A 10,547-nucleotide genomic window follows, 5' to 3' on the forward strand; every position below is an offset into this window, starting at 1 on the left:
GACTGTATGACTGTAGCTTGTTGCTTGTATCCTAAGATTTCTATTAATATTGATTGTTTCTTCATTGCTTATTTGACCCCTATGACAATCATTAAGTGTTGTACCACATGATTCTTGACAAATGGATCTTTTTCTTTTATGTACACTGAGAGCATATGCACCAAGACAAATTCCTTGTGTGTCCAATCACACTTGGCCAATAAAATTCTATTCTATTCTATTAAGTGTTCCCTTTATTTTTTTGAGCAGTATTTTGAATGGCCTGACTTTTGTATAGCAAAAATCTTAATATTTTATGTGGATCAAAACATTTCCAGTATAACTGAATATAAGATCTGTTTTTTTTCCTTCCTGTAGAAGTAATAACAATCTAAAGTGTCTAAAATTGATTATCCAGTTTTATGATGCTAACTTTATTGGTGCAGTTAACTGTGCTATTACATATTGCCAGTAGGCCATATTCTATGCAAAACAGATTAGATAGGTATGGCTTAAAAGTTAATATGACTTTGATTAGCTCAGATCATGTCATGTCACAATAATGTAGGATTCAGGATAGTTTTAACAGCTCAAGCTGTGATTAATCAAAGTTGAAGGCTATTAAGAACTGGATCCCTAGTGACTAGCATTCCAAAAAACTGATAAGAGAACCAAAATTGTAGGTGTATATAGTTAAAAAAACAAACCTACAGGTTTGGGGGGAAATGTCCACTTATTAGAAAAGTGGAGTGACATAGTTTCTGGAATGCTGAATAAGACATGCCCTGCAATTTTTGAAGCAGCTTCCATTTGTATTATAGAAACCTTAATTTTCAAAATATTGACAATAAAACCCCATTACTTTTTAAAAAATTAAGATGACTGATTTAAGAAGGAATAACAAAATGTTTAGTGGGGAAATGTAGGAACATCTACGCATATAAACAGTAAGGTTAACTTAAAAATAAATTTGAATTCTGAATGACCACATCAAACAGTTTAATGCTTCATTCTTTCTATTTATTGCACAAGAATTTAACAATCTCAGATAAATTTTTTATCTTCAAAGGAACCCTGCACATTTATTACACACGCGAGCGCACTCACACACACACATACACACATACACATATAATGAGTGCAAGCATTAAGAAATTCAGAAATGATGAAGTGATGGTTAACCTTTTCGGCACAGATTGATGGAACTGGATGCTGGTGTGTGCATACACCCCAGAGCAATGGAACCCAGAAGAGACCTGGTCCGATGCACATGAGCACCAGCCAGCTGCTCTCTTCTGGGTTCTGGCATGCGTATGAATGGCAGAAAGCAGAAGAGCAGCTGGTGATGGTGTACCTGCTCACAGAGAGGGTTCTGCCTGCCACCTCTGGCACGCATGAGGCTTGCCATTACAGGTATAGTTTCTTGAATAAGAATTGTAGATTAAAAAGTAGAAAGCTAAAATAAAATTCAATGATCTAGATATAAGTAATCCTCAACTTACAACCTCAGTTGAGCCTCAAACTTCCATTGATAAGTAAGTAAGATAGTTGTTAAGTGAGCCTCATCCCATTTTGATCTTTTTCTCATAGTTGTTAAGTGAAATATTGTAGTTGTTAAATTAATAACACTATTGTTGAATGAATTCCTTATTGATTTTGCTTATCTGAAGATCAGAAAAGGAAATCACATTCAAGCATTACAAATACAGCCCAGAATTTTGATCACATGACCATGGGCAGGCTGCAAAAATCATATATGAAAAGATCATATGTCACTTTTTTTCAGTGATGTTGTAATTTTGAATGATCACTAAACAAATGGTTATAAGTTGAAGATTTCCTTTATATCTTAAAGGAGAGTATCTCTTCAACTATGATCAGCATGCATTAAAAAGATATTGTGGTTTCTAGCTTAGACCCGGTGATTATTTAACATCTCGATGTCACGTCTTTCATGATCATGATAATCATGACGATTGTGGCAAAGTGTTGGGATGGTCTCCAGCAGTTTGGCTTCAACAATACACTTCATGATTATTTGTGCAGCATCCACAAGAAATAAGGTACTTGCACAGAAACCTAATGTCTGTTGAATAAAAAAATCACAATCACTTATGTATCATCCCATTATATTGGCTTGCATGTACACAGAAACAATCCCTGCATGCATACATATTTGAAACAGCAAAATCCTGAAATGTATTTCATGGTTTGTAATTAATAAAATAATTTTGAACCACATATGACAGCCAATTTAAGGAAGTAGATAAAGAGTTTCTCAAAAGTCTCAATCATCTAAGTTATGGTTGTCTCAAAGGGGCTTTTTCAAAAAAGCAACTGAACTTTTGATTTTTTTTTTCTCTTTGAAAACATTTCATTTTGCATCCAAGAAGCTTCTTCAGTTCTAATTGACAGGTAAGGAAAGAAAGGATTTATATTCCTTGCAGTCATCTGATGATTGCAAAGTGCTCATGCCCTCAGAGTGCTAAAGACCAGATGACTTTCTTGATTATCATTGGAAAAGACTAATAAACAGTTTTGCTTGCTGCAATATCAGATTAAAGGGCCAATGAATTTCCATTGATTTTACATAGCAAGTTGTTTTATATTATATGGGGAAAATTTACATTTTAAATCAGGTGAAGATTATTTTATAGTGCCAATTTTATACAAGGTAAGATACTGTATGTTTTATACAAAGTAAGATAAATTTAAATGCTAAGTACTCTATTAGTGTGCACAATAGCGTAATGGACCGGTAACTTGTCCTTTCTTGCTTTAATAACAATCCTAGCAATCTGTCAAATAGGAACTCACAATTGCAGTATTTTCAATCAGTTGCTTCTCAGCAGTTACAGTAAATATAATTGAAGCCAGGAAGAACAGCAATCCTGCTATTGCAGCAACAAAGAAATCCTACAAAAGAAGAGAAAGTAAAAGTATCATACATGTCACTTTAATCCTTCATTTCTATCACATTAATTACAGGTAGTTCTCAACTGACCACAATTTGCTTAGTGATCATTCAGTTAAAATGAAAGAAGTGACTGTTATGACTGTTTTGCACGCTTACAACCATTGCACTATCCTTATGATCATATGGTCAAAATTTAGATGCTTGGCAAATCATGTGATCACTTTTTCTGACCAGCAAAGTCAATGGGGAAGTCAGATTCATTTAACTTGTTTGCTAATTGCAATGATTCACTTAACTGTGACAAGATAGGTTGTAAAATGGAGCAAAATTCACTTAACAAAGTGTTACTTGTTTAGTAACACAAATTTTGGGCTCAGTTGTAGTCATACTCATAAGATGAGGAGTACATATATTCAAATAACAATTTTATAATCTAAATTAATAACCAACACATTGTGCTGGTTGGAAAGTTAAAATAATGATGTATTTGCTCTAGCTTAAAATCACCTCTCACCCATTTTTCACTGAGTATCTTTTTTACTGGATGTGAGATAAGCTGAACTTAGAAACAAATAAATCAACAATTCCTCACAAGCAAAATAAAATAATCTTCTGTAGGTCTAGTCTTGATGCTACAAAGTTATGAAAAAAATGGAAGGAAAGACAGTTGTTTGAAATCTTTACAATGGAGTCACCAAAACTCTTCTTTGTTGATCATATTAAATTGTGTGCTTCCAGTTTTTTACAAAAACCAAAATATGCCTCTTTACCACACAGGTTACTCTGTCTTCTCCAGCCTTTTGATAAACATCAGTACAGTATAAAACCAGGATTAAGATGCTTAAAACAGAGGCACTGCAACTGATAAACTCAAAGATGTAAAGTCCAGGACAGGAGTTGGTTCTCTTCACAGCTCCTTCAACAATAAAGGCTAGGAAGGATAGCATCTGTTGATAAAGAAAAAAAATGATTAAGCAAGCAGTCATTTATTGGATGATTCAATTCTATGTAACAATTCCTTCTTTCTTATCTTAAAAGACACATTCTTTTAAATAAATGTTTTCTTTAGATCTCAGGTTTCAAGAAAAGGATTCTGCATTTATTGAGAATTCAAGATTATGTCAAAATTTAAACAAGGTTTGAATGACTTGAGTTATCCATCTAGTCTGCCCTTATACTATTTTCTGTATTTTATCTTAGGATGGATATATATTTATCCCAGGCATGTTTAAATTCAGTTACTGTGGATTTATCTACCACGTCTGCTGGAAGTTTGTTCCAAGGATCTACTACTCTTTCAGTAAAATAATATTTTCTCATGTTGCTTTTGATCTTTCCAACTAACTTCAGATTGTGTCCCCTTGTTCTTGTGTTCACTTTCCTATTAAAAACACTTCCCTCCTGGACCTTATTTAACCCTTTAATATATTTAAATGTTTCGATCATGTCCCCCCTTTTCCTTCTGTCCTCCAGACTATACAGATTGAGTTCATTAAGTCCTTCCTGATACGTTTTATGCTTAAGACCTTCCACCATTCTTGTAGCCCGTCTTTGGACCCGTTCAATTTTGTCAATATCTTTTTGTAGGTGAGGTCTCCAGAACTGAACACAGTATTCCAAATGTGGTCTCACCAGCATTCTATATAGCGGGATCATAATCTCCCTCTTCCTGCTTGTTATACCTCTAGCTATGCAGCCAAGCATCCTACTTGCTTTCCCTACTGCCTGACTGCACTGTTCACCCATTTTGAGACTGTCAGAAATCACTACCCCTAAATCCTTTTCTTCTGAAGTATTTGCTAACACAGAACTGCCAATACAATACTCAGATTGAGGATTCCTTTTCCCCAAGTGCATTATTTTACATTTGGAAACATTAAACTGCAGTTTCCATTGCTTTGACCATTTATCTAGTAAAGCTAAATCATTTACCATATTACAGACGCCTCCAGGAATATCAACCCTATTGCACACTTTAGAGTCATCGGCAAATAGGCAAACCTTCCCTACCAAACCTTCCCCTATGTCACTCACAAACATATTAAAAAGAATAGGACCCAGAACAGACCCTTGTGGCACACCGCTTGTAACCTGACTCTGCTCAGAATACTCGCCGCTAACAATAACTCTCTGATGTCTATGCTTCAGCCAGCTGCAAATCCATTGAACTATCCAGGGATTAAGTCCAATCTTCACTAATTTATCTATCAGCTCTTTATGTGGAACCGTATCAAAGGCTTTGCTGAAGTCCAGGTAGGCAATATCCACGGCACCACCTTCATCCAACACCTTTGTGACATAGTCAAAGAAATCAATGAGATTAGTCTGACATGATTTGCCTTCAGTAAAGCCATGCTGATTTGGGTCCAATAAGTTATTGTTTTTTAGGTGCTGATTTATCCACTTTTTGAGTAAAGTCTCCATCATTTTAACTACCACTGATGTCAAGCTAACTGGCCTGTAGTTACCAGCTTCTTCTCTACTGCCCTTCTTGTGGATAGGCACAACACTGGCCATTCTCCAATCCTCAGGAACTTCTCCTGTTAACAAGGATTGGTTAAACAAATCAGTCAGGGGGGTAGCAATGACAGATCTGAGTTCTTTAAGAACTCTGGGGTGGATGCCATCTGGACCCATTGCCTTATTTATCTTTAATCGTTCAAGTTCTTCTAAGACATCGGCTTCTAAGATCACTGGAGCTGAATCCGTACAGCTGGAAGCAATGCTATATCCCTCTATAGTATTATTTTGTAAGGTGTCTTTTGAGAAAACTGAACAGAAGTAGCTATTGAAATGGTCAACGATCTCCTTATTCCCATTAATGCATGTATTATTCCTGGTACTAAGCTTCCTGATGCCGCAGTTTTTCTTCTTCTTATCACTAATATATCTGAAGAAGGTTTTATCCCCCTTCTTTACAGATTTGGCAATTTCTTCCTCTTTTGAGGCTTTAGCAGCATATATTATCTGTTTTGCCTCCTTCTGTCTCATTTTATACACCTCCCTATCAGCTATACTTCCAGACTGTTTATACCTCCTATAGGCAGCCTTTTTTTCATTGACTATAGCCCTTACATCATTGCTAAACCATAGCGGTTTCTTCTTCCTTTTACCTTTAGTTATTTGTCTTACATACAGACCAGTGGCTTTTAAGATGGCCTTTTTTAATACAGTCCACTGGGTGCTCGCTCCTGCCATTTTAATTCATTATCTAAATATTCCCCCATTGCATTAAAAATTGTTTTTCTGAAATCCAATACTTTGGTTGCATTATAGGATTGCTCACAATGAGCAATCCTATACAGTGTATATCCTGGTATCCTTCCTATACAGTGTATATCCTGGTATGGATATTTCCCATTCATTAGAATCCTTAAACCATGTCTCAGTTATGGCAACCAGATCCAAATTATCTCTAGATATTATGGCCATTAACTCACAGAGCTTGTTGCTCAAGCTTCGAGCATTCGTGCACATTACCCGAACAACATTATTTTCATTATTAGTTTGCCCCTTATCATCCACAACTACATCTATTTTATTTGCAGCTCCCTTTTCATAAGCTTCCAAAAACTGATTTATCCTCATTGGTCGGGGACAGAAATCACCCACATCAGTTACATCTCTGTCCCCTTTACCTAGTTTAAATGCCTGTCCAAGAAAGTTCTGAATTCCTCACCGAGCACCTGGGTACTTCTGTATGATGGATTCAAACCATCCCTCTTAAACAACTCCCTATTAGACCACCTACTGACATCATGACTTACATAGCCAAAACCTTCAGCTTTACACCACTGCCTTAACCATACATTAAACTCTCTGATACACGTTGTTTTATCCTCTTGGCCACAAACCGGTAACACCTCTGAGAAAGTCACTGAATCAGTTATTTTACCCAGCTCCACACTTAGACATTGAAAATCTCTTTTTACTACATTAACATTTCTCTGGGACAAATCATTTGTGCCAAGATGCACCACCACATCAACGTTATTACCTTTACTCACAGCCTTGACAATGTTTGTAATCCGCCTCCTGTCCCTGCTGGCAGTGGCCCCTGGGAGACACCTCATCTCCTTCACCACATCCTTACTCTGTCCCAAATCAACACCTCTAACAGTTGAGTCACCCACAAGAAAATGTGTCCTCTTTTTATTTCTACTAACTGCAATTGATGGTTTGGTGACACTATGCACCTCACTTATAACAACTTCCCCTTTGAACATCCTCTCATTCTCCACCTGAGGGGACTTGCTAATATCTACAACATCCTTACTATTTAAATCCGCAAGAACATTATAGGAATTCGATACAGAGAGACCAAAATTGCTATGTTTTTGCTCAACTGCACGCAATCTTCCTGAACTAACAGTTGTTCACACAGCCCTCCTCCTCGGGGGGCGCTGTGGAAGTGGAGGCTGCACACATGGCTGCATTACAGCACGTGGCTGGGACAATCTTTCCACTTCAGACTGCAAGCTACAAACTAAGGACTGCAATCTAGAGATCTCGCCATCTAACCTAGATGTCCTTATGCAAAGAGGGCAGTACCCCAAGTTCCACAAGGTACTACGGAAGACAACAGCCAAAGAAGTGTTACACTGCACCAAGCCAGTCATCTTAACAATGTATTGAAATACAAGTACTTAGCAAGAAAATCCACAACCCCTATTGCTACCAAACTTTGCTGATTTTGGTTTATAGTGATATGATTCGTGCAAAATGTCAGCACACAAATGCTGTCTTTATTTAATTCATTTATTATTGATAATGACTGAAGCCACTCTAGGTAGCATCCAAGTTCATAAATAGTTAAAACTGAAGAAAAATCTGCACAATAATAATTATAAATATAAAACATTATTATCAGAGAACAAGGAATGCAGCCTAATACAGTGGTACCTGTACCTACAAACGCCTCTACTTACAAACTTTTCTAGATAAGAACTGGGCGTTCAAGATTATTTTTGTCTCTTTCTCTTTCTCAAGAACCATTTTTTACTTACAAACCCGAGCCTCCGAAACTATAACCAGAAAATGTAGGGAGAAGGCCTCCTAGGAATCTCCTGGGAGGAAACAGGGCCTCCACCCTCCCTTTGGTTTCCCTGGGGAAACTATGATTTCTATGGGGAAAAAATGCTTCTTCTTACAAACTTTTCTACTTAAGAACCTGGTCATGGAGCGAATTAAGTTTGTAAGTAGAGGTACCATTGTATTCACCAAGTGAGTGGATGACAGAGTCAGCAGGTAGAGTACTACCAGGACTCTGCAATGTTTCAAGTTTATTTCAGAAATTGAGCTGTTGTATATGTATGACATAGCATTTAGCTACTACTCTTTAAAACAGTTGTGTCTTTACAAAGTCTGTACAGGTGGTTTAAGAAATAACAGGCAGCTGCTATGTTCACACATTTGTGCATTCTGAAACACTTTTCTTGAGTATTGCAGAGCTCTATTATTTTTATTACTGGCATTATATGAAAAGCTGTCATTGTATAGATTGCTTATAAACTTTATAGAATGTATGACTTTTTAGGCAAAGTATGAAATATCTGTCATTTTTACATGCTAACCTTCCCTAGGCATTGTATATTATACCTAGATATTATTACCACTTCTCCAGACATCAATTACAGATTTCCAAATTTAAATTAAAAAACCAAATTAAAAAACTTATTTAAAGATTGTAGCATTCTCCTAAAGAGACTTGGGTGCGAGATAATAAAATTCTCATAAGATTTGATTATTTCATGAAAATATTAACAAAAACAATATGTTGATAAGTTAGGTTATTATGTGCAATTGTAAGATGAATTCTGAAAAGACTGCCAAAATTTGATTAAGAATGTCAAAAACAGGAATGAGAAAACCAAAATTTATATATCCAGTTAGTTATGAAATCTGTATGAATTTAAACCATACATGTCTAGTCTAAAGTTCTAAAACTAAGTACTATAAATAAGTACTAAAAAAAGTACTATAAAGTACTATAAATAAGTACTAAAACTCTGTGGAAGATGATTTGCTAACAGTACTAGGATATCATATTAAAGTTTAATAAATGATGGGAAAAGTTGTAGCAAAATATTATATAATTAATTTTCTATATGGACTTAATCAAGTAAGTGCTAAGCAAGTCTTGGTTTTTTCCCCATTAAGATTTCACTTCCTTCCCAAAGAGGAGTTCATAATCCTCCCCATAATCAATTTCTAGCTGGAAAACTTAAGGCATTTGAATGAGATCCTGGTAACTGCTTATTCATTTGTTAGCCCTATTTTGGTATTGGAATGCTTTTAAACCAATGGTTTTTTCACCATACTGGTTTTTTATTTTAATATCAAAATAAAAGATATAATTATGAAGTCATAAACTGCAAAAAGCAAACAGAGGAACAGTATGTTAGAAAACCATCTGTTACCATACTTGATACCATAATGTAATGATACTGTCAATAAATGAATTGGTCAGTAATTCACCAGAAAGCAGCGGAATCAAGTGAGAACTCGAATCTAGATCACCTTGCTTCTGTTCCAATCTTTAAGGGGGAGGGGGCGTAGTGAAAGTAACCGGATAATTCCTCCATTTCCATGCAAAAACTGCCAGAATCGAGAAGCAGTCCGCTCTAAACTTTAGCGAGCTATACCGCTTATAGTACGGACAGAAATTACAATAACTTTTTAGAGCAGCTTCTCAGAATGGTGTGAAAACCGCCGCAGAGCCGCATGAACAGCAGCTTCAGATCTGTAATACCAGCGACAGAAAAATGACCCAGAAAATAAACCATATTCTCAGAAACATGCTACTCAGAAGCTGATGAACAAAGGTTGGCAACTTTACGGCTTTACAATCCACATGTTAGACATCCGAGGAGGTGCCAATAGGATAGTACTGTATTCCCTTCTCTCCCCGGTCCCCCATGTAAACATCGGTAGTGAGACAGTGAGCTCCACTAGAATTACTGACGGCTTAAAAGACACGAAAGGGCCAGTTTGGTCTAGTCGTTAAAGCATCAGGCTAGAACAGAACATCATGAGTTGAGGCCCAAGTCAGCTGAGGGACTTTTGAGTCAGTCACTCTCCCTCTCAACTCAACCCATCTCATAGCGTTGTGGGAAAAGTAGAAGGAGGAAGGTGGGTTACCGCTTTGAGATATTTGTAAAAATATTAAAAGCAGAATGCAAATAAGTAATAAATGTAAAATAAATAAAATTTCGAAGTATTCCACGCTTAAGAACTGTGCCGTCTGCTCGTTTCCTTCTTCCCTTATCTATTTATAAAAAACAACTTACCACTTGCGCAAACTTGAGGGATAGTCGCCAGTTGCTCAAGTACGTGAGGGTGCAGCGGTCCTTGCAAGCCCATTTATTCGGTTCGGCCATTGCCCCGGGTTGTTCGAAAAACGGCACTCTGTTCTCCATGGGCAAGAAATAATAGAACGGTCAGACGAACGAAAGGTCTGCAAAAAAAGTGAAAGAAAAAGAGTCGCGGTCCAACCCAGAGGATCCCAACTGCCCTCTGGATACGATGCACCAAACTTCGAGGAGGAGGAGGAAGAAGAGACAGAGGCGTGGATCGCACATCTACCTCCAAACTGAGCGAATAGCCCTGAATTTCTCCGCGCGTTAAGGTAAAAAAAGCACCGAAAAAAACC

At 36.8% G+C, this 10,547-nt stretch overlaps 1 protein-coding gene across 1 annotated transcript; it reads right to left on the reverse strand.

Moving 5' to 3' along the window:
• Nucleotides 1-1,891: 1,891 nt before the first annotated feature.
• On the reverse strand, nucleotides 1,892-10,345 carry CMTM6 (CKLF like MARVEL transmembrane domain containing 6). The gene is made up of 4 exons (XM_070729354.1): nucleotides 10,186-10,345; nucleotides 3,667-3,843; nucleotides 2,797-2,895; nucleotides 1,892-2,065 (listed from the first exon to the last, which is right to left on the reverse strand). The coding sequence occupies exons 1-4, from the start codon at nucleotides 10,312-10,314 to the stop codon at nucleotides 1,892-1,894; spliced, it is 579 nt and encodes a 192-aa protein (XP_070585455.1). The 5' UTR covers nucleotides 10,315-10,345.
• Between the last annotated feature and the right edge of the window lie 202 nt (nucleotides 10,346-10,547).

Source organism: Erythrolamprus reginae, chromosome Z, assembly GCF_031021105.1.
Source record: "Erythrolamprus reginae isolate rEryReg1 chromosome Z, rEryReg1.hap1, whole genome shotgun sequence".
NCBI lineage: Eukaryota > Metazoa > Chordata > Lepidosauria > Squamata > Dipsadidae > Erythrolamprus > Erythrolamprus reginae.

Excerpts from the sequence above, each read along its gene's own strand:
- CMTM6 (XM_070729354.1), bottom strand. The coding sequence starts at position 10,314 with ATGGAGAACAGAGTGCCGTTTTTCGAACAACCCGGGGCAATGGCCGAA. Across the intron at positions 3,844-10,185 it reads CCCTCAAGTTTGCGCAAGTG|ATGCTATCCTTCCTAGCCTT; the intron begins GTAAGTTGTTTT and ends CTTTATCAACAG. Across the intron at positions 2,896-3,666 it reads AAGACAGAGTAACCTGTGTG|GATTTCTTTGTTGCTGCAAT; the intron begins GTAAAGAGGCAT and ends CTTCTTTTGTAG.